This window comes from Micropterus dolomieu, linkage group LG21, assembly GCF_021292245.1.
Source record: "Micropterus dolomieu isolate WLL.071019.BEF.003 ecotype Adirondacks linkage group LG21, ASM2129224v1, whole genome shotgun sequence".
Classification (NCBI taxonomy): Eukaryota; Metazoa; Chordata; class Actinopteri; order Centrarchiformes; family Centrarchidae; genus Micropterus; species Micropterus dolomieu.
Window position 1 is genome coordinate 5,199,203 of NC_060170.1, and position 24,849 is coordinate 5,224,051.

The window sequence follows — 24,849 nt, forward strand, 5'->3', positions numbered from 1 at the left end:
TGCATTAGACAAAAATCAAAAATAGACATCTTCTAAAGGTTAGAGAATTTACTTCACTGCAGTCATGGGGGGGGGGGGGGGTAATCATTACAGGGACCAATAACTCAGTTATCACAGCAATGTTAAAGTGTACACAGGTATGTGAGAATTGTTTTAAGACAAGCTTGAAATAATGTTTTTCTGTCCTGCAATGCCTGACCACACTATATAATAGCATGTGATGTTATATAAAATACTGCTCAATACTGCTCTTTGTATGGTCACTGATCCTGTATTCAAGTTTTAAAACTTGAACCTACCCTTTGCCAACTTTAACCAACTTAATGCTAAGTCCAGAGTTGGAATTTCAACTCTGCTCAAGAAAAAAAAAAAAAGAATTATTAAATAAAGAATAATAAAAAAGATTTGCTATAAAAATAGAATTACAGTGTTTTTAATGATACGCAAATGAAGAACTAAACTAGGGGGAAGTACTGGACTAACTGAATCTTTAAACTAATTTTCAACTGCATTTCTTTTCCCTTCCACAGATGCTGTGTGATAGAGCAGTTTCCAGATCCCATAGTGTCTGCAGTCACAGAAAATGCAACGAGTCCTACTCAAAGATAAGCGACCCTCTACTCCAAGGATTGTGACATTTTTGAGTTTCAGTTTGGTTCCACCATTTGTACTGTATGTTTGTGATGGAGTGACCTTCATTACAGTTGAGTAAGTGCTTGGACTGCCATACCAACGAGCCTGGCTCTTTGGCCTTGCTGTGAAAGTTGCATGTTTGGTACCCTGTAGACCTGTGTTTGAATCTGGGTAGGGTGACTGCTCTCGGCTTTGGCTACATATGGTGTCAGAAGTGGGATGGCTTGCCGTGAGGTCATCTGTGCCGTGCCCAGAGTCCGAACCGTATGAGGGACCCCCATGGGTAACATTAATGATGGGATGTGTATAGTGTACTTTTCAGTAACACTGATATGTCATAATTTTACTGATTTTATTTTTATTTGAAGGTTTTGGTCAAGATGTGATACATGCTGCTGTACTTTTAATGTACAGGAATTTATGTTTATAATACACAAAATTAAAGTTTATTAGTTGTCCGTATGTGTCTGTTTTCTAAAATACATTTTTACTGATTTTTATTATGCTAAAAGGGCATTTTGCAAGGCATCTTTAATGCATTAATAATGCATTATTCTCATACTAAATGGTTTCATAAAGCAGCTTCCCAAGATATTAATAGTGGCTCTTGGAGTACACTAGTAATAAATTACTAATAAGCTGAAATGCTAATAAAAATGTTCAGGGAACACATTTATGTGAAGTTTAAAATATATTCAAAATGTTCTTCAAGTATAGCACAAAAGGCTATTTTAAGTTCAATTTTAAAAAGTATATTTAAATTACAGTAAAGGTACTTAAAATAGGTCCATTTTAACACAACTAAGTATATTAAAATATATTGCAATTATCTTAAAGTTACATTACATTAAGCTGGCGCTTTTATCCGAAGCGACTTACAATTGCTAGACATGTCAGAGGTCGCACGCCTCTGGAACAACTAGAGGTAAAGTTTCTTGCTCAGGGACACATTGGTGGATTGAACCCGGGTCTCACACACCAAAGGCATAGTCTTATCCATTGCGCCATTATCAACCGGGTGACTAAGTATTTCTAAAATGACACGTAACAAACTTTAAGTTGTTCCAAAATAACACATTTAATATACTCTTAGTATAGTACAATTAAAATGTGATAAGTGCATCCAAAAAAATAAATATACTTAAGTGCTACTTAAGTATATTTATTTTTCATTTGGGGGCACAGCAGTGCTTTGAGCTAAATACTAACACCAACATGCTAACATGCTCACAATGACAATGCAAACATATTGATGTTCATCATGTTGATCATCTTATTTTAGCACATTAGCATGGTAAGATTTGCTAATAAGCCCTACACAAAAAGAATAGCTGAGGTTGACATTGATAGTCAAAACAATAATGTGAACCTCATGATGGCCCTAGAGAAAACTGTCAGGGGACCACCAAAGTCAGTAGTGAATGATTTGGGGAAAAATGTAATTGTGATTTTTCTGCCAAATATTGCGATTACAATTCGATTTGCAATTTTTTTTTTTTAAGTTTAGCTTAAGTTCAATATTCACTGCCAGACTATTTTTGACGGAAGCTACAGCATTTGAGGCGGGCCAAACAGTTTCATGGCAGGTTCAGTGAATGGAAGTGAAACAATATTACTTATTGCATTAGTTATCAAAAGGAGATCACATAGAATAGCCTACATGGTCACATCATAGTCAGAAACTTATAAATGCCTTAGGACAGACCTTTTTTAAAACTATGTGGCAAACAGCAATATTAGGCTATTTTGGCTCAAATGTTGAGTGTCTATGGGATCAAATAATTTAATCATGATCCCATAGGCATCCAGGATTTGAGCAAAATGTACAAAGTAAACTAAAGATGTGGAGGGTGGAGCGCCGTTTACCAAGCTTTGTCTGAGGGGAGGCCTGCAGATTTTGAAAACCCCTGACATAGAGAATCCGGCCGATTTTCAAAATAAAACACCCTGTGCAGACTCCCGGTCGTATGCCAACAATAAACACAGCTAAGACAGACAAAAACAATTTAACTACGTAGCCTACTTAACCATAGTAGATACACAAAAACCAAGACAGCCGAACAAATCAACAAAATCTGAACAAGTCAGCAAAATCAGACAATGCTCCGCTGCTGAAACACTTCAGTGTGAGTTGACGCCGGACAAAACAGCAGCACGGCCTCTGCCAGAGTTGGTTCGGCTGGCGCCATGATCCCACGTTTTCCTCTAGTTTTGTTTGTTGTTGTAAAATGTACACGCCCTGTGCCCACTCTAATTGGTAAATAGGACAGTAACAGGAGGCGCATAGCGCTTGTGATTGGCGAGCAGGTCTGTCTCACGACAACAGAATGAATTTGTAACTGCCTGACTGTTTAAAAACGGGTCAGATGCGCTGTAATTAAGCTACACTTTAATCGCCGTGTTCACGATTAGCTAATCGTGTTCTTTCAAATCGCAAGGCAGTAGGACACATCCTAGTCAGTAGGATACATCCTTTGCAGACCTATCAATACAAAATTTCATGGCAATCCATCAAATAGTTGTTGAGATATTTCAGTGCAAACTAAACCAATTGCAAAACCGTTGCTGTTACACAATAACAGATTGACAATAGAGTGACTGGTCCTTTCATTTCTAAATATGTTACAGATGTCTGAGATAATTTCAATTCCAATGTCCACATTGTGCTTGATCTCAACATATAATTGTGTCATATGATGGTTGTTTCTGTGTCTATGATCTGATGTCGCTGTGTATGCTGTGTATGCTATTTTCTGGTCAGGTCATTTCACACACACACAACATATTTTACATTAGGATTTCTTGCCCTTAGGATGTTAATATCACTGAGGATCACAAAAGACAATGTCAGTGCTTCTGTTAAACCACATCCACCAGAGAGAGAGAGAGGTGACACGGCTCTGAGGCAGCTGTTCAAAATTATCTAAATGTGTGATAGTGAGTGAATAAACAACACTCCAATCAACACTTGTCATCAAAATCAACTCAGATTAGAGCTTGAAAAATGGCTTAGAGGCTGATAGTGCCTTGCTTAAGGGCACTTGGCCAACTGGTGGATGTTGTTATTATTTGTGTGATATCACTCTAAAGGCAGGAATCTGTGTGTGTGTGTGTGTGTGTCTCGAGAACCGTTCATCCAGTTGACCTCTCACGTGGTGGGTGTGTTGCTGTGTTGCATTTGGTGCAGTTTGGACACACTACATACAGTATATAGAATTAATAAACGTTAAAAAAAAAAAAAACACTACAGTCCACACTGTGAGCTGCCCCGCTCTGTTACGGCAAGGGCGGGGTACGATCAGGACGGGGCTTATATGCTCCAATGTGGTAGTGAATGGTTAAAATGGAGTTGTCGTCATCACGCAGATTTGATATACTGTACGCTGAAACAGAGTTGTAAGAGTTTTATGAACTAAGGAAGCACCAAAAATCTAGCTGTATATCTGCCATTGTCGTGTTGTTTCAGTGATATTAATGCTGTAACGAATGGAAGATGCATATTTTCAACAAGCACGGCACTGCATCTTAAAAGGCAGGGAGACATTCACCCTGTGAACAGGCACTGCCCTAGTTATCTTTAATTTGGTGTTTTTAGTGGATCATATTAAGTAGTTGTTTTGATTATTAAAAAATGACATCTCACGTATGGTGGCCCTGAAAGTCAACGCACAGAAACTTAAAAAAAGGTTGTAAACTTTGGTTGTGACTCCTCCAGTGACAGAGACAACAGGAGGAGGGTCTGTGGTCAGGAAGAGGACGCTGGCGTTTGTTGTTTGCAGCTTTACCGCAGTTTCTCTTTATTGTTTCGCCATCTGAACTTGGTTTCTTTTTTTGAGCTTTTTCACGGATCTATATCAAATTCACCTACTGCTATCTCTTCCAAGCTGATTGTTGGTCACCTCCTGCTGTCAGTGGGTAAACAACCGGTTTTCTCCGTCGTTCCAGCTCTGCTACTACAATGTATACTCCTGGGGCAGCCATCTAGCTGTTTGGTCCGGTCCTCGAGCCTAGGACAGATACCTCTGCAGTTGGTAGCTAGCTGTCAACTGCCTCCAGTCTGTCATGCACCCCAATGCCATGCTATGGACCATCTTCTCGCTGTGCCTGACAGTCTTCCATCTCTGTGTTTGGATAACAGATAGCTCCAGGCTTTCGCCAAAGCTCAAGTACTCTATCCCACAGCTGCTAAATCTCAACAATGGCTCCTGTCCAACGTGCTTTGCAGCCATCAAAGAAGTTGCACTTCTGTGCCGACTGCATTGCACCCACAGAAGTTTAATTTGAGAGTTTGTTTACCATCAGCCTGGCCACTCTGCTTCAACCATTCCATCCATCTGGACCACTGTCGCGCATCTGCCACATCATCAGATCAGTGCCACTCTCAGTGCTAGTAATGCGGGAAACACTGCAAGATCGCTGCACACCTAGAAGGCCAGAAAACGTTAAGTGGATTCCAGTGTACGACAGATGTCTACAGAGATTCACCACAGCATCAGTGCTCTAAATAGAACTTCGTAATACACAGTCCCTCTTAAATAAACATACTTCATACAAGAACACATTATGGACAAGGCATTAGTCTTTATGTGCCTAACAAAACATGGCACCAGCCAGAGGTCGACTCACAGTCAAGCCTACAGAGATCAGAAGTCCTTCGCAATGTCCGTAAGAGATGCACAGACAAGGTTCTACTCCAACATCATCAACAATAGCCCTAGCAACTCCAAGGAACTTTTCTGTACTATATATTACATCCTCAAACCCGCAAACTCACTTTCATTCAGAAGCCAAAGAGGAGATGTGTAACAAATTTATTACTTTTTTTTTTGAAAAAATTATACATCATTTGCTCCCTCCTATCCAGTCTGCCTGTCCAAACTACCGACCCACAGCCTAGGATCTATCGCTGCTGTTTCCCTGACATCTCACAGTGAGAAGTTGAGGACATCATCAGAAAGATGAAACTGTCCACCTGTGCCCTGGACCCTTTCCTTTCCCCACAGCCCTGGTAAAATCCAATCTCCATGCCATAAGTCCCCTGATCACTCAGATCATTCACCACTCCCTACAGGCTGGCCATGTACCATCAACACTGAAAATTGCTGTCATCAGGCCACTCAAAAAACCCACCTTAGACCCAGAAGTTTTTGCCAACTACAGGCCCAGCTCCTGGAGGAGCTAGACGTGTGGATGAAGCAAAACCTTCTACAGCTAAACAGCTCTAAGACAAAAGCCATCTTAGTTGGCACCTCACACCAGGTCCGGTCATCTGTCATTACCAGCATCACCCCCTCTGCAAGATATTCCACTTTCAACATCAGCCACCAACCTGGGTGTTAAAAAAAAGGCTCACATCAAACATCTCTGCAAGACCTCCTTCTTCCACCTCAGGAACATCGCCAAACTCCGTCCCAAACTCAAAGCTTGTTCAAGCTTTTGTCTCCTCCAGGTTTCGCTCCTCACCGGGATCCCTGGCAAAAGCCTCCAGGAGATGCAGTACATCCAGTACAGCGCTGCTGGTATCCTGTTGAGGGTGCACAAGCATGACCACAGGAAGCCAGTGGAGTGATCTTCAAAACCTCAAATCACTCCACTGAGTACAAGGTCTCCCTCCTCACCCACCAGTGCATCCATGGTGAAGCCCCCTCCTACCTCAAGGAACTCCTGACCGCACAAACCTCCACACGTACCCTCTGATCTGCCTCAACATATCTCCTGAGGACCAAGCTCCATACGATGGGAGATTGGGCTTTCTGCTTTTCCCTGTCTGTGGAATTCTCTCCGTTACCACCTGAGGACACCACAGACTGTGGATGCTTTTAAACGCGGCCTTGAAACCCCCCTTTTTAGGAGAGCTTTTGGTTGAACTCTTGCCCTTTTCTTTGCCTTATTGTTTTTTTTTCTTGCTCTCTATGTGTTTTATTATTTGCACTTACCTGTTTTTATCCTGTAGCACTTTGGGATTTGTTTAAATATTAAGTGCGTTACAAATGAAATATATTATTATTGTATTATTGTGTATGCCACTTTGCAGCATTTTTTCCAATGTTTTCTTTGTGTTGCGAAATTGATGAAGATGATTTCTTTATTTTATTCGGTTGAAATTTGTTTTCTTTAGTTGCAGTGCATCAAGTTTTCAATAATAGGATTAGAGAGATCGTAAAGATTTTTTTTACACGGATCCTGACCTGAGTCCTTTATTGTTAAGTATCTGTGATACCCAGTCTGATCCAATACTTATAAATGTTGAGAGAGAGAGCGCGACAGATGTAGTCTCATAAATTTGGCACATCTTTTCTTTTTTGAGCTACTTGATCTAAATACCAGAGGTCCTGATTCAAAACTATAAAGTCAGCATTGGCGAAAGATGAGAAGCTGCTACCTGAATGTTTTCTAATCTAGCATGATGCTAATGACGTAGAGACAAAACTGATTCTTAGCTTAGCCAATTTTGCCAACCCGGGTGTCCACATCACTTGCGGGGTTACTCAGTGTTGACTTTAAGTCACTGTGAATAAGAGTACAAGCTAGACCAAACATAAAAATTGTTAAGACAATTGGAAACTTCATTAAGTGAAAATATCACCATGAAAATGTATCAAACATCGGCAACTTCTAAATGCTGGATCAAAACCACAAGTTTTTCTCAGGTTCATACTTGTTAATCAGCTCAGGGTCCCTCAGGTTCTCCAGTGATAGAGTGAAACATTTAACATGCCCCATTACTGGTGTGAGATTCTTGTAATCCTTACATGAGTAATAGAGAATGTTAAATGTTTAACTGTGTCACTGGAAAAACTGAAGAAAAGTGTGCTGAGGCCAAGTCCTCGACAAGGCATTGATAGAAAGTTAAAACAAATGACAACATTAGCATTTAATTCCCCTTAAAAGTCAACTCTGTGATGCTGTAAACTCTATGTCCTTTGATATACATGCGTGATTATATCGATATACACATACATGCTTTATTCATAAACATCAGCCACCAGATTGAGACCTCAATTGTGATCACCAGTTCAATCAATTTTTTTTTTTTTTTTTTTTTTTTTTTTTACATTCACACACTCGTAGTTTTCACTCCCATAAGCAGTGAAATGCTACTTTGCAGAGCCCGGCTGTCAGAGCGGCGTTGCAACACCAGCAGGCTGAGATAAACAAAACACAGTTAAGTTCAGTAAAGAAATTATGCGGTTTTGATCTACTTTGTTTTAGCTGATACCGATCCATTGGTTATTACTGGTTATGGATTAGTTTGCGAAGGAGTTACATGCATACTTGTGGACAGTAATGGAAATAACAGTTACAATCCTTTAAATTCATGTTTCTATCACTTCAGAGGAAATTACATTCATAACCTAGCCCTCAACCATAACCACTACTTGCCCAACCCTAACCCTAACCCATACCCTGACCCAAAACCAAGTCCTCACCCTGAAATTGATGATTGATGTTGTGGGGAGTCCCCACATTGTCACTGTGTAAACAGATTTATGTCCCCACAACATGAGTAATACGTGTCCACACATACACACACACACACCCCACGTTCTCCCACCTTCACCCAGCCTATCTCCTTCCAACTGGTAATGGGAGTTTTACGTAACCTTCTGCAAAACAACAACAACCCCCTGAGAGGCCAATAAACCAGAGGAAACAAATTCATGATCAAATTACCACAGCCTACTTTCAAATGCAATTTGGGGGGGAAACAAGAGGTGGGGAGGAGGGGGGGGGGATCACTGGCAGGCTTGAAAACAGGCAATTTCATCTGTCGCTTTAGCTGCTTCCTTCTTAATCACTCACGTCTCTTCAGGAACAGTGTAGCAGCTTCATGGGGTTTATATCGAACTGTTGCATTGTCATGGCAGTTTAGGTGCTCTTTGTGGATTATTGGAGGTGTATGTCACCCATGCAATCTAGCACCAGCTGCTAATGCTGCCTGCTACCTTGTGAGAAGGTATCCTACTGAGGGGAATCAGAAGTGGCCCACAGACAGGTATTTGGAGTGCAAAGTCTCAAAGGTGTGCTTTCAAAGATGTGAAATGAAAGAGAGTGGAACACAGTGGAGCAGAGCGCTCCACCGGCAAATCTATGAAAATGAAATACCTCTCAGCTGCAGCAGTGATTGTTGGGCCATTAGAATACAGAGACTTGCTTTTTTTGGTGAATAAAAGGAGTGTTCAGAAAGAGTTACACTCAAGGTGGAGTATAAATTATTCTTCATTTTCAGAGTTATTCAAACAGAAGTGATGAACTTGCTCTTGCAAATAATTCTTAGTAGTTGTTACAGTTAAGTTAAAGCTTCTCAGAGATTGACTTTCAAATTGGGCTCCCACTGTTAACTGAGGAATTTGTAGCTATTTTCATGACTTTTCCATTATTCTATTTGAATCCTATGAACGTAAGTTTCAACTCCTGTTGGGCACAACGGAATATAATAGCATGAGTGTGCAAAGTATAAAATATACTCACTGTAGTATTCATGTCAAGTGACTCATTTACAAAATCTGTTGGTGTTCTCTGACCAACCATGTGTCCTATAAATTAACTTCTTAGTGAAAGTGTGATGGTCATAGCGCAGCAGGTTGATGTGATGGTGATGGAAAGAATTTGCTACCAATATGGATAGATGTGATTATCTATAGCATTGGAAAACATGTTCCTCTCATTTGCGGTCCTCATGAATCCACTTGGTTCTGAGGAACTTAGAACTACGTATGTCCAAATTATGCTCATATCTGGTAGGATGTCAAATGGTTCCAAGTGGATGAGCTCTGATCCCATGGTATGTCATAATCACAGCAGGAGAAATAGTTCTGTCAGAACATTAAGAGCAGAAAAGAAGAATTTTTCTATAAATTAGTCTTTGAAGCATATAATAGTTTCAATGATTTTATATTCATTCTTACAACATAATTATATTTGTCTGCATGTTATAATTGATTGGTAGGATTTCCAAAGGTCTGTTTCAGATCGGGTCTAAAATTTTAGACCCGTAAAGACCTCTACCTGTCATTAACCCATCCACACACATTGCTAGTTATTTTGGGATTCAGGGGTTATTTTTCTGCCTTTTCTCAACAAATCAAAATGTCTTTATTCCTTTTCTGAAACACAACTCTCTTGTAATTACATTCTATTCCTTCTACCCATGTGAATAGTCTAGATTCTTTCGTCATTCTTATGAAACTCCAGTCTTTAATCATGACAGATTAATAGCCCATTTCAATGACTAAACCTCTATTGTTCCCTGGTCTGGTGTCCACGGGTGTATTCAATCAGAGCACAGTGTTCACATGCCAGCGGGGGTGATGACGATTTGTGCTGTCAAGCAAGCAGACCGCTGTCCTCTGCAGGTGCGCATTTGATTCTGACATCAGCAACCTGACTATGAGTCACCTACATGAGGAAAAGCCACATGGCTGCCAGCGCTGTTTGAAGCAGAGCCAAAGTAAAGCTGAGGCTGTGATCTCCCATTTTCAGAACACCGCTGGGAGCGTTTGATTTCAAAGGCCTCCTCTTGTCGCTAATATAATTAGAGGGAGAACGTCCATTTATCAGATTAATTTGGGTTATTAGTGGGATTAAGCCTTTAATTAGACCTCTTTGGCTCAGGACAGCATTTGACTGGAGAGCTTTGCTTAAAAGGTAGCCAAAAAACAACAACTGATGTAAATGCTCTGTAGACATGAATATACATTATACAGTATATGCTTCCAGACTGTAAACAACTTAGCATTACAGTATTTCTAATATTTGAAGTACAGAAATGGAAAATGTGTCCCTGAGAAATCATAATGAATAAAATCAGCGCTTCACAGTATAGCTTCCAGGATATTGATTATCAAGGAAGAACAAACAATGTTTAAGGGATTTAAATGAAAGTAAATCAATACAACTAAATATCTAATGAACTTGAGTGAAAAATCTATGCAAAGGATAAAAAAGAAATAGAAAAAGTGTAAATGATTTTCTCCCTGCAGTATTGTATTTTTACCGAGGGGAAATGGATTCTGCCAGCAAAAGTATTTTAAACTAATTATCTGTTGAGGCTTAGTGTTAATGATGTACGAGGTCATTTTAAGTTATTCATGCTCTCTGTCGTCTGTCTGATTATGACAGACTCAAATACCAAGAGGAATTATTGACTAGAACACTTTTTCCCAGTATGACTTTGCAAACAAATCTTACTGTGTTGTTTGACCTGTAGACTTACAAAAAAGAATCCTTTAAAACTTTTACACAAGTGAGCATTTTTTACACTTTGCCTACATCAAGGACTGAAATAACTTGTGATTGCACTCTGTACAATTCTTTATCCTCTCCTCCAGTCTGCCTTCAGGTGAGCAACCAAACACACTTAAATCCAAATCTAATTTATTAGACTAGAGATGATTTACAATGTGCTGCAGTTTGGGCTTGTAATTTTTAAATTGAATAGTAATCTAGCAACTGTTTGTCCTAGATCTGCAGTTACTGTAACAGACTGGAGTTTAAATCAGATGACTAAAATCATTGTGCATGTAACAATGTCTACTGCAATATAATGCATGAGTAAACTATGAACACCCACAAGCAACCATAAGGCAAAAAATACACTGAACAAAAACAAATTCTGTCTCCTTGAATAACATCAATATGTGCTATATTCATTTCTACTACTGAAGAGACTGCTCTTGTGTACATTGCAGTGAGAAAACATTTGGACAGTCACAATTTGTTGTTTTGGTTTTGTACTTTAGCACTGAAACAGTGACAATGTGCTGGCTCTTAGCTTTAATTTAGCAGTTACATCCACATCCGATGAAACAAAACTTGTCACCCTTTTTATGTATACATAGTCCATACATTTTAGGAGACAGAGAGTAACTGGATACGTTAATATGAATTTAAATTAGTCATCATATTTATTGTTTGGTGTCAAATCCTTTGCTGTCAATGAAATCCTGAGGACTCTGAGTCACAGACATTAGCAATACACTTGGTATCTTATTTGGTAACACTTCTCCAGACCTGAGCTGCAGACAGCCTCACTGCTTGCTTGTTTGAGTGTTTTGTTGTTTTTAGTCTGGTCTTCAGTAGGTGAAGCACATTGGATTGAGGTCAGGTGACTGATATGGCCAATCAGTGTTTTATAGTTTCACCTTAAAAACATCTGTTTTGAAACCTTTAAAGTGATGATTATTATTATGTTTGATCATTGTCCTGCTGCATCATCCTAAAAGTGAGGGATGAGAGACCTACACTTGTTTTTTTAACTAAAATAAATCTAATGTGTATGTGAACGCTTTCAAACACCCTCAAAGCTGAAAATCACTACTTATTGTCAATGTTAAATTGAATGGGCTGTGCAGAACAGAGCCTAACATATAACACATTACACTATACAATAATTTTATTAAAAAAATTCAACATTTTTGGAAATCCTTTTGTCCACTTTGCTGCTGAGAGCTACCACAAGCAATCATTTAACTTATCATAGCATTTAGACTGGAAACAGGGGGCAACCTGGCTCGGTCTAAAGGCAACAAAATCTACCAGCACCTCTAAAGCTCAATTAACATGTTATATCTAGTTTCTTTAATCCATACAAAAAAAAAAAAACAAAAAAAACAAAACAAAGCATAACGTTTACAATTTAAGGGTTAATGTGGGGTTTTAGGCAGGACTTTTTCTTGGTCAGGTGCAGTGTACCCTCGGACAGAGCCTTTTCATCCAACTCTCAGCAAGAACACGAATAAGCATATTTTCCAAAATGTTAAACTATTCCTTTATCAGTTTGACACTACTTGCATGTCGATTTTTCTATTGATGAATACTTCTGAACATTTTCATTAGCATCAGTTCATTTTATGGATTTCAATGCCAAGCAGTGAGGTTCTAATTAATCATACAGTAAATACATGATCATACAAACGGCATTATATCAGAGGCCTGGGGTCAAGGCTGATCACTGCATCTTCTCCCCTTCACCCCTGCAGGTACATGGCCATCATCCACCCTCTACAGCAGCGCATGTCATCCACAGAGACCAAGGTGGTGGTGGGAGTTATCTGGGTGCTGGCTCTGCTCCTCGCTTTTCCTCAGTACTACTACTCCACAACGGACCAGCTCCCTGGCAGGGTGGTGTGCTACATCGACTGGCCTGAATACACCCTGTGCGACTTCAAAAAGATGTGAGTCTCTCTGTGGAACAGCTATTCAAATAGTCAACAAGCGCTGTTAATTACTTTTGAATTTACAGCAAATGTGGGAGGATGCCGTTTGTATTCAGTGTAAATGAGAGAACATGGTGAAAACGCATGAAGGCTTTTTGTGCTTTGTAGTGCATAAATTGAAGGCACATCATAAGGGATTTGTGCTCTCTCTCTACTGAGAAAGGCCAACAAATCGAGTTGGACTGAAGAAAAGAAATTTGATTTGATTGAAGCCTTACTCCACCATTCAGTTTCCATTTGTAATTCTACTACGACAACTTCTAAGATGAAAACATTTTCGACTTTTCAAGAACAAGTTCCTGCTTTACACGGCAAAAAATGTAAAGACATAAAACCAAGACAATTAAATTAAATAAATAAAAGCACAATGTTTGGCATTCAAGCAGAAAATATGTTTATCATCATGGATAAACCTTGGCTCTTCAGTTCTTTATAAAGAAGCTCTTCAGGTCAAAGCTGTGAACTATGATTCCCACTTAGTTCTGCTTTTCACACCCATGTTAGCTCAGTAACATGTGTCCATGGCCTTTAGGCTCACCTTTAGCAGGTTGTAGAGTCTGACAGGCAAACCTTGTCTACCATGTAACACCAAAGCATTACCTTATTTATATGAAAAGCCTAATGTGAACAGAGACCTGTATGCCCACCTGGCCTCCTTGAGTCAGATTGAGGACGTGCCATCTGTCTTGGAAGAATTGCACTGTGTTTATCTGCGCTATTGATTCCAACTTCGCTGAAAGCCAGATGTCCGCCTTTGCAGTTTTGCCATGATTCTGTAAATTAAAAAGCCTGTCCATACATCCCCAAATACAGGCCTGAGTTTAGATTGTTAGTCATTTGAGTTTAAAGAGCTCAACCGAATGGCTGCAAAGAATGCACATTTCTTTCTATTGCACGTTATTTACCCTCTCATTTATTCTTTTGCAAAATTTGATTTTGATTATTTTCCTCTATGCATAAAAAACTAAGTGTATCTTTTTATATGCTCTCTCTAATAGGCCATTAAAAAGACATCTCAGAAAGCTACCAGCAATCTAGTACAGGAGGCTACAACACTAAAATTACTTGTATTAGTGTATTTTTTGCCTCAAAAAAAGAACAAATCGAGACATTACGCATCTTTAAAGTTGCCCTCCAGACATGTTGTAAGACAAATAACACCTTGATAGTTATCTGTGCCCGATATACTGCTTCCACAAAAAATTCAACAAAATCATGCTCAAACTTTTCCCCTTCAGCAGATCAATGTGAAAACAGCCTGCTAGTGGCAAACTGCACATCATTCTTCACAGTGAAGCTCAAACATCAAAGGGAAGTTGCAATAAGCAAAACACACTTTTGACTGGAGGAGGACTTTAAAGTAAAACATTCAGACAAACCTTAGTATTATTTTCCCCATGGGCTGGTAGGAGCACTCCTTGCATATCATGTGAGTGCCATAGACTTAGAAGTTTGTCATGCACCATTTGAATAACTCAAACAAGCACTATAAATGATTTACACGCACTATGGGACCTTGGTCTGGCAGCTCAGTCCGGGTTACTAGTCACCTTCCCCCCAGATATCATCTTACTTTGGGCTGCTAAAATAGAACCAAAGGCCTTTCATATCATATCAGTGACTAAAAATCATCCTAACACTATATTTATGCATAGCTTGTGCAAAGGAAATGCTGCTGAAGCACACCAATTTCACCTCCCCTCGCCCCATAATCTGCGATCAAAGAAGAAGCGAGGAAAGGTATTATTAAACAAATGCTGGTGTTAATCTCTCCTTGCACATACTGAAACCTTGCTGTGCTAGACAAACGTCTGAAACTGCATTTGAAAAACAAGATAAATGCAGTATGTCTGGAAGTGATTTATTCACACTTTGCACCACCCTAGAAGTTGTCTTTTTGTAATCCCACTGGCATAACTGTCCGACACATACATGAAGGCACAAAAAGAGGTCCACAAATTACACACAATATTAATTCAGCGAACACTGAAACACACCCACGCAGTGACGCACATATGCAGGCACTCAGACACACACCAACACGCTCTGATCACAGCTCTGCTGATGAGAACCTCTCAGCTCATCAGCAACAGTGTTTACCCTGCTCCGCTGCCAGCCTGCTATTGACTTCCCTTTCTACTGCCTCTGTCACATTTCTCCATGGAAATATAGTTTGTTATGAACAGCGCAACGGCAATTTCATTGTTCATGATGGGATGCCTGCTGCACTTATTACTTTTTTAATGAAACTGTAATCAGTGACACATAGGAGCTGAGTGAGAACGCAGTAGTCATTCAGCTCAGCAGCCGAAGCTGTAAATGACACATCTGATTAAGGCCGACCCCGGGTCAGGTCCCACATGCCTTTCATTCCAAGCGTTGCCCTGCTGTCGTCGTCACAATCACCCTGTCTGATGGCCTGTCTGATGCCGTCGCAGTCCGTGAGAATTAGTAAGCAAGGATTCATAGAAGAGAATTTTCATTTTATTCTTCACTACATTTCAGCTATAGTTACTAGTTAAGGGTCAATCAGAAGATTTTAGATGAAACATGATGCATTGTTTTAGATCAAACTACCCAACAGTATATAAAGTTATATTTCTCCCCTTGACTATGTAAAAATATTCCAAATATGCGTAATTTTGCCGTAAAGTCTAATTTTGAATGCTGGATTTTAACTTGTAATGGAGTATTTATATAATGTAATGCTACTTCAGAATATTTCTTCCACCACTGGTAAGGCTTGTACCTGCAGACATCCACAAAGGGTCATTCCTGTCTAGGGTAAGCCAGATTTGTGGATGGGTTAAGAAACATCCGAACTGAAAGTAGAAGGAATATTTCAAATGTGGTGAATCTGTTTCCAACTTCGAGAGGCTACTAGAGGCAGACTGTGGCTTAAACGTAGAATATTGGGACCGTTGTGGGTTACAGCTTCACTGCGGACCCACAAGGTCCATTCCTACCTAGATCACATTGATGCCAGAGCTAACCTTAACATGAGATCAGACCAAGTTCATCCATTCATGGCCATCATGTCGCCTAAAAGATTTTGGCTGCTTTTCACTCTCCCTATCATTGTTGACCATACAGGTGAATTGCACTTAATGCAAACACATTCTCTGAAGAAAGGAGCATAGCAGCTTTAACACCAGGAGGTTACAGGTCCCTTGTTGACTGTAACCCCCAACCCTACTTCTGTTTGCTCCACCCTAACCTTTACTCTAAAATAAACCCTGATCCAAGTTCAAATTTTTAACAGGAAACCCACACCAAATTAACATGCAAATAGTGCAAATTTATAAAATGTGTCCACTTTGGAGAATCTTCCTCATCATTTTATCCTTGAGAGAATATTTACTCATAAGAAAAGAAATTCAAGAACACCACACAAAATAGAGCGACATTGTGAAGAAAGACAAACAGACACTTAGTGGATACCCATATACATTATCATACACACAGCAAGAATCACACTGATCACACCTTGTCCTCTGTGATCCCTCTCCACTAAACTGGGCTTCACACAATCCTGAGATTAGTGCCAGTAAGACAGAGTGGAGCGAGGCATCCTGTTACCGTCCTGGTACTGTTTTGCCTCTGCTGGCAGGCAAAGTCAAAAGAACAGCTGCCCTTCCTCCCAACACACACTCTAATTATGTATACAGAAACACCCAAATAAGCAGGCACAAGCCCAATTTAATTATGCATACAAAAGTGCATTTCCTTTACATAACCTGCACTTTAATGCTCATAATGTAAAATAGATGTCTATACGACACATTTTATGACAGTGAACTGATTTGTATTCATATTCTCACTTGCACATTCACACTCAAAAATTAGGTTGTCCATGGTTGTCAACAGGTGCATTATGTTGTGGAAATTATATTCCTGGTGAGGGGCTGAGCAAATAATTGAGTTACAACAAACAGTTGTCTTTGAAGAATTTATTTAACAAAAGAGAACAAACAGAAGTACTACAACACAAATCAGCTGGACCAGAGGTTCTGTCTCCTAAGACAGTCACTAATGTAAAGCAAAGGGATGCGTCATCATTTACACAGTCTAGGTTTAATGAACATTCCAGGAGAGGAACAACAAGAGAGGTTTAATGAACATTCCAGGAGAGGAACAACAAGAGAGGGAAAACACCAAAACAGTCTCCCAGCTCTGACCTAAACCCTAGTAAATGTGGACAGACTAACATAAGTATAGGAGAGGAAAGGTTAAGGATAAAACAATACATAATAATAGTAAAAGAACATTCATAAAAGATTAAATGTAAGAGGACACAATTTTCTGCCAACACATTCTTTATGCACGTCAATAAGTTATTTAGTTGTTAATATTTCCTTTCCATTGCCGTCTTGTGTGTCTATTTATTTTGCCTGACTATTTCATTCTTCCTCACTTGTTTTATTTTGTCTGTTTATTGCTGTTGTTCGGCTGGTTATCTCCTGTTGCAGCTTACATGATGAAGTATTTATAGTATGCACACGCTGAACCATTCTACAGTACGTGTAATTAAATAACCTTCTTTGGACCTGCAACTTGTCTAAGAGAGGAATTAGATATGGTATTACTTCAATACACATTTACATGAGCAGACTGATAGCATTTAAGTCATAGCCTACAGAAAAACTCAGCAAGAGTCCCTTCATGCAGCTTTGATATGTCTAAAAGCATTACTGTAACTTTTGTTCAACAGAGAAGAAATGGAGGAGAGTGTAGGTCTGTGCTTTTTACTCATTAACATCTTGGCTTTTTCCAGTTGTTGACATAAGTGTCATTCTAATACAGTAACAAAAGATGCAAGTGCAAAGATTTTGCAAGCGCAAGTTACACATGCCCTGTCTTTCAGTCCTAGTGACGTCCCTGACCAGACCGCATTGATTAAGGTGAGAAAAACAAAATTGCACTGGGTTGTTGAACTGTAATAGCTGATTCTTAGGATGGACATTCACTTTGGTGCATTTAGAGTGCATTTGACAGGAAACCAGTATTTGTTCACTGCACTTTATTAACTCAGTTGAAGGCACAGCGAAGCAAAGGAGTCTTAATCCCCAATAGAGAACTTGGTTGGATTTGTAAACACTTGGTCCTGTAAACAAAATATCAAATCACAGAGTTTGGAGCAGGTGTGAGGCAAGCCTCCCAAGGGCAGCGCCAAAAGAGTTTCACAGGAGGCGTGAAAAAAAACAGGGAAGTGTTTTCCTTAAAATACAATTGCTTTCTAGGAAATAATCAAATTGATTCAAATCGCAAGCTCAACTGAAGCATCATATCTCGTAGCAGCACAAATTGCAAAGGAGTGTATGTCAAGAATGTGTGGTGAGGCAGGTTGGAGGACCCAAACGCAGGACGCAAAGCAGAGGAGGTACAGTTCAAAGGGTTTTAATACAAACAAGTAAACAAGTCCAAAGTAACATCCACAAGGGCAAAGGAAAACACAAAGTCCAAAAACAGGGTTCAGGCAGAAATCCAAAACAGACTGCGCTTCTCCTCACAAAAAAAATACTGCAACACAAGGTATAATGATCTGACTAAGACAAGACAGAAACACCGGGTATGTATACAGGGACTAACGAGCAGGGCGGGAGCACACAGGTGATACTAATGGGACTAAAGAGACACAGGTAGGCAGAGAGAGAGAGAGAGCGCGAGCGAGCGAGGGAAAACAGAGAGAACACTTGACAGGTAGACATGGGGCAAAATGAATAACCAACAAAGACAGAAACACACGTTACAAAGTACCAGAACCTAAACTAGAACACAGAGTACAGAGGAGACTAAACCAAAATAATGCACGCAAGAACTAGGAGCAACCACCAAGACATTAACTAAAGACATGGAACTAAAACCCAGACTCCCAAACAAGACACACAGACAGGATCATGACAGTGTAAACCCAACAACATTGGTGAAACCTTACTCCTCCCTGCTGTAAGGGATATGTGTTCAGTGATGATGGGAGAAGTAAGGAAATGAGTGTCTTCCCCTTGTCTGACAAAACTGTCCATCGCTGACATGGCACTGAATGTGAAGGAACAGGTGTTGGTGTTGGAGGTGTTGTTCCCCATTCATATAGACAAGTCTGATGTGGCCAGCTGTGCACAGGTAATGACTTATATGCGCTACATCAGAGAGCATGTCCACGAGGAGTTTCCTTTGTGGCAGAAGAAAGATTTAACACCTTGAATGACTTCATTGAGGATTGCAATTGAAATATTGTTATATTATTATTATATTGTTGTATTTTCATGAATACTGTCAATCATCATCTTGAAAAAAGATGAAGAGCTTACTAACAAGGTTTTTAAGTTTTGCCCTTTGCTGTATAGTATACTTTACTTAATTTCCTTCTCTGGTTACCTTCTTCTAAAGTATAAGCAGATAGCTAGCAAAGCCAAAGCCAAAGCCAAAATGTAAGGCCTCATGGTTACAAACACGTGTCTTGGTGGAAAAAGCTCTGTAAACAGACCTTTCAAGCCTGAAAATACTGTGAGCCTGAACCTAAAGAGAACAAGTTTTAATTAAAACTTGGCTCCAAACTTGACAACGGTCCTACTACACTTAAAAAAAAACACGTGTTCTACGCATACAATTTGAAGTTTCTTCATTTACAATGAACTAATGAATGATTACCTGTAAGAGCAGAGCGAGCAGAGGGCCCTAGCAGACCCTTAGCTGCCATTGATGGATGACACTTAAGGGAATAGAAGCTGTACTATGTCACTTTGCTTTCGTGCGAGTTGAATCAATAAAACCTCCCATAACCGAGGCCAAAGACGCACTGACAAATTTTACTCAGTAACTTTTAACTTATGGGGCTGCTGCCTATTCTCTTCCCCAGAGGACATACAGGCATTAGATGTCTTCATTTCTTGGCTGTGTGTGTGTGGGGGGGGGGGGGAGCAGGCCAAGACCCACCCCAATAACACCGGCAGGGGGCAGCGGCGGGAGCCCAACCTGTATTGTATTGTGTTGGATGTATGTAATGAAGAGCAGATAAGGTGTTTGGTAACTAGGTGCAGTTAAAATTGGGTAGTAGTCGTGACACGGGCACCCCACAACTGGCAGGCAGTGGAGCCAACGTGCCCCTCCAACCCCCCAAGCCATCACTGTTTAATATGTGATTAAAATTGAGACCCCTAGGCACTGCCAGCACCCCAGAGCCAGCGACCACCTGATGCATGGCATATCGGAAATTTTTATTTCCTTACAGAATGTTTGTCCACCCATGAGTGGTCCAGTGGGCTCTGATTGATCCATTTTGAGGTATATTGTAGTCTGTTGGCCAGGCAATAATGAAACCAACACAATATTTTGCTTTTTGCAGAGTTTTTAATGTGATTTATTTTTCCATAAAGTTTTTTATATGTTCGCGTCCTGTGACTTTGGCTGATTTGGGACAGGACTATCATTTTTATGGTGGCGACTCTTCCCATGGGTGGTATGGCATCCTCTATTAATTTAAGTTGAGGGGAGTAATTTAGCCATATCAGTTCTGACAGCCTGGAGGAAAGTCTACCCTTAATAAACCCTGCTTTGGTCGGAGTGAAATTCTCTAGCCTTTTAGCTAGGGCTTTGCAGATTATTTTAATATCTGCAATTATAAGTGATAGCGATAACAGGATGGGAATGTGGGATATTTGTATGGTTTAAGGAGCAGGCTGATATTGGCAGACTTTGTTTTATATGCAAGTAGTGTTTTATACGCAACTCCCCCTAATTTGCATTACCATTCTATAAAATGTGGGTGCGAGCGTTTCCCAGAATTTGTTGTAGAATTCAGCATTCTTATTCGGCATATGTAAGAGGGCTTCATGGAGTTCAGCCACTGAAACAGGTAAATCCAGAGCCCTGATCTGTTCATCATCTAACCTTGGCAAGTCTAAATTTTTCAGAAATTAATCAGTATTAGGTTTTTATAAAAATCTCTATTAGTATTATTTATTTGTTCTGGGTTATGAGTCATATTCCCTGCTGAGTCCTTAATGGAGGAAATTTTTTCTTTATTCAGTTTTAATTGGTTGGCTGGGATTCTGCCGAATTTATTGCCAAGTTCTACAAGCATAGTCTTTGAAACTGGAAATGACTCTTTTTATCAATGATTTCATATAATTAAAGTTTTAATTAACATGTTGGAGGCAGCATGGGCAGCATGGGCTTCTAATTATTTTATATTTTGTTCTAGCTCTAATTCATAATTCAAGATCTCTCTCTCTTTTTTTGTATGATGAGTTAAGACATTATTTTACCTGTCATGCCTGCTTTTGCTGCCTCCCAAAGAACACATGTTGAGATTCCCGGCAGGTCATTAGTTTCCATAAACATTGCCCACTCCTTTTTGAAATAACTAATAAAATTTAGGTCTTAAAGTAATGATGTATTAATTCTCCAATTTCAAGTTGTTGATGTGACTCTTTTTTTAGTAACAGTGTGATCACTGATGGTGAATCTTGAACGTCACAACTGAGCTGCTAACCTAACTATTGGTCAACTATTCTAAGGGGAAGAATTTTTTACACTTCTTTAGTTATGGAAGAACTATTGAGATCATTTACCTAAGTAAAAGTACCAATACAACAATGTAAAAATACTTCAAGAGGAAAAGTCCTGCATCGAAAACCTTAAGTAAAAGGATGTGTCACAGCTAATGTCGTGTGCTCCAGCAGTAACGTCTCGGGTTACGTATGTAACCCATGTTCCCCGAGAAGGGGAACGAGACACCTCACCCCACCTGGAATGCCTTGCTTCATAGCAAAGAGCTAATGTGTCTGGTGTGCTGGCGTGCTTATATACGCCTCCAGTTACGCCGTCACACGCTACCGTTCTAGCAACACCAATAGGATTGGAGTAGTTTCATTCATGATTCAGCCCTGCCACGCCCAGAGGCGTTCCCATAGTGTCGTCACCGACACAGTTCGAGTTCCCTCAAAGGGGAACTGGTTATAGGACCCCAACTGAAGACACTAGAACTCAGCTGGATGATTTTACTGGATTTTTTAAGGAAACCATAAAGCGCCTCTTACAGAAACGAAGTCCAGGCACTCAGTGTGAGGCAGTCCAAATACAACCGAAATCCACAAAAGAAGAGTAATGAGCAAAAACAAGCAATGGAAAAGAGTACATAAACAAAAAATCATCCAAGAAACCAGGCAGGTCCAGCAATAATTCCCAGGGCATGTGGCGGTACAAACCAAACAGACAGGCATACAAGCAGATGCACACAGCAAAATGGCGATCAAACGGCAGGCATTCCAACTATTGCACATGGCCCCAGTCACCCCCTCAACCCTTTCTTCACACTGCTTCCATCACAATGCTTGGAAGCGGGTCAGCTACAGCAGAAGTTCTGTGCCCTCCACCATAGCATCCTTCTTGCTATGGCAACCAGCAGCTGGTAGCTACTTCAAACTTAGCTACACTTTTGTTTTGCATCTATTTCTTCCGGCTTTATTGCTGAAACACATATCACCTATGACAGAACAATCAAGATGGTGCTTTCTATAGCTGCCTCCGAGTTAGGTGCGCTTTGTTTTGTTGTTGTTTTTGTTAACTCAGTTTTCGGCTGTGATTCCCAGAGCTCTTTCACCAGAGAAGAGCTCGTGAACATCAGGGAAACAACTTCAGCAGATTTATTTCACAGTTTTCTCGTGTCATCGGTGGAATTATTGGACATTTTGGTAAAGGGCTCTCTCATTGTTGTTAGCCGATTGAAGCGCCATAAGAGGGAAACGAGCCAGGTCACTCGTGCACCTCCGCCGGCATCCCGGATCAAGCACTCGGCGGGTGGACTGTGTTCCAAGCTATCTATTTATCTAATCAAATAAGGGTTTTAAATAGTTAATTTATGAAGGAAGTCAGTTTAGCACAAACATTCACAATCATCACATTTGGAGATACATGGTTTTCACTAGACAGGAAGGGTATACAAGTGTTACCAGAAAACTAGTAACTAAAGCTGTCAGACAAATATACTGGAATAAAAGTACAATTTTTGTTTCTCAGGTAAAGCACCTAAAATATATTATTTAAACACAATAGGTAGTGAGTAAGTACAGAGGATTAGGGCCACATGTGAAACATTTATTTGACTGATGACCTTAAACTCTATACTCAAAATGAATAAAGTCAGCAGTCAATTTCTTTTTTATTTTTATTTTTTTACACGTGCCCATAATCCTCTTCAGTAAATTAGGCAGTGAGATGGCACCACAGATTATTCTACAGAGTCAGCTACACTAAATCACACTCATTTAATCCCCCTAACCATGTGAAATCTCACAAACTAAGCACATGAACAACGGGGAATACTAAGCAATATACATACACTAATAACAACTGCAACACAGTACAAGAGAGCATGTGACAATCTTTCCAGACAACATTAACACTTAACAAGAGCAGAAGCGGGGCCACAGCCTACATAGTACGTAATAATTAATCTGTATTGCAAAGGCACACAACACCAACCAAAGTATCAAAGGGGGAAGTTATCATTGTTCTGAAGTTATCATTGACGCATATGAACACAAATAAAGTCCACACTGGATTAATTAGACAGATTTAAATTGGGAGTGGCATATCTGGGTCTGCAGGGCTTGTGTGTCTTGCATCACTGATTTCTATTTGTGGAACATGATGCGTTTGTTTGTGGATTTTGAATGTATTAGTGGTTTGTGTTTTATATTTGGGGATCCTGAGTGAGTTTGTTTGTGGATTTGAATTTGTGAATGTGTGATGTGTTTACAAATTATATTTATAAATAATATATATTTGTGACTCATACCCAAGTGAAAAAGAAATACACTTAAGTAGCACTTTTTTGTATGCACTTATTATATTTTAATTGTACTATACTAAGTGTATATTAAATGTGTTATTTTGGAACAACTTTAAGTATGCTAAGTGTCATTTTAGAAATACTTAAAGTCAACTTTAAGATAATTGCAGTATATTTTAATATACTTAGTTGTGTTAAAATGGACCTATTTTAAGTACCTTTACTGTAATTTAAATATACTTTTTTAAATTGAACTTAAAATAGCCTTTTGTGCTATACTTGAAGAACAGTTTACAATATATTTTAAACTTCACATAAATGTGTTCCCTGAACATTTTTATTAGCATTTCAGCATATTAGTAATTTATTACTAGTGTACTCCAAGAGCCATTATTAATATATTGGGAAGCTGCTTTATGAAACCATTCAGTATGAGAATAATGCATTATTAATGCATTAAAAATGTCTTGCAAAATGCCCTTTTAGCATAATAATAAAAATAAGTAAAAACAACACACACACATACAGGCAACTAAAAAACTTTAATTTTGTGTACATTACAAAAATAAATTCCTGTACATAAAAAGGTACAGAAGCATATATCACATCTTGACCAAAATATCTTCAAATAAAAATAAAATCAGTAAAATGATGACATATCAATATTACTGAAAAGTACACAATACACATCCCATCATTAATGTTACCCATGGGGGTCCCTCATACGGTTCGGACTCTGGGCACGGCTCAGATGACCTCATGGCAAGCCATCCCACTTCTGACACCATATGCGGCCAAAGGCAAGAGCAGTCACCGTACCCAGATTCAAACACAGGTCTACAGGGTACCAAACATGCAACTTTGACAGCAATGTATGGCAGTCCAAGCGCTTACTCAACTGTAGTGAAGGTACTCCATCACAAGCATACAGTACAAATGGTGGAACCAAACTGAAACTGAAAAATGTCACAATCCTTGGAGTGGAGGGTCGGTTATCTTTGAGAAGGACTCGCTGCATTTTCTGCGACTGCAGACACTATGGGATTTGGAAACTGCTTTATCACACAGCATCTGTGGAAGGAAAAGGAAATATTTTGCCTATATCAAAGCAATATTACCTCTAATTAATTAACAACCATTGTCAGATTTTTTATTTTGTTTAAAGTTGCTGAAACACAATATGACAGCATGTCTAACTGTTCTGAT

At 39.5% G+C, this 24,849-nt stretch overlaps 1 protein-coding gene across 2 annotated transcripts in view; it reads left to right on the forward strand.

Annotated features, from left to right (window-relative positions):
• Positions 1-24,849, forward strand: part of tacr1a (tachykinin receptor 1a) — a 62,136-nt gene that overhangs the window by 10,093 nt on the left and 27,194 nt on the right. For both annotated transcript variants that reach the window (XM_046035143.1, XM_046035142.1), the window contains exon 2: positions 12,615-12,809. In XM_046035143.1, coding sequence (XP_045891099.1) covers positions 12,615-12,809 — 195 coding nt within the window. The remainder of the gene's footprint in view (positions 1-12,614; positions 12,810-24,849) is intronic.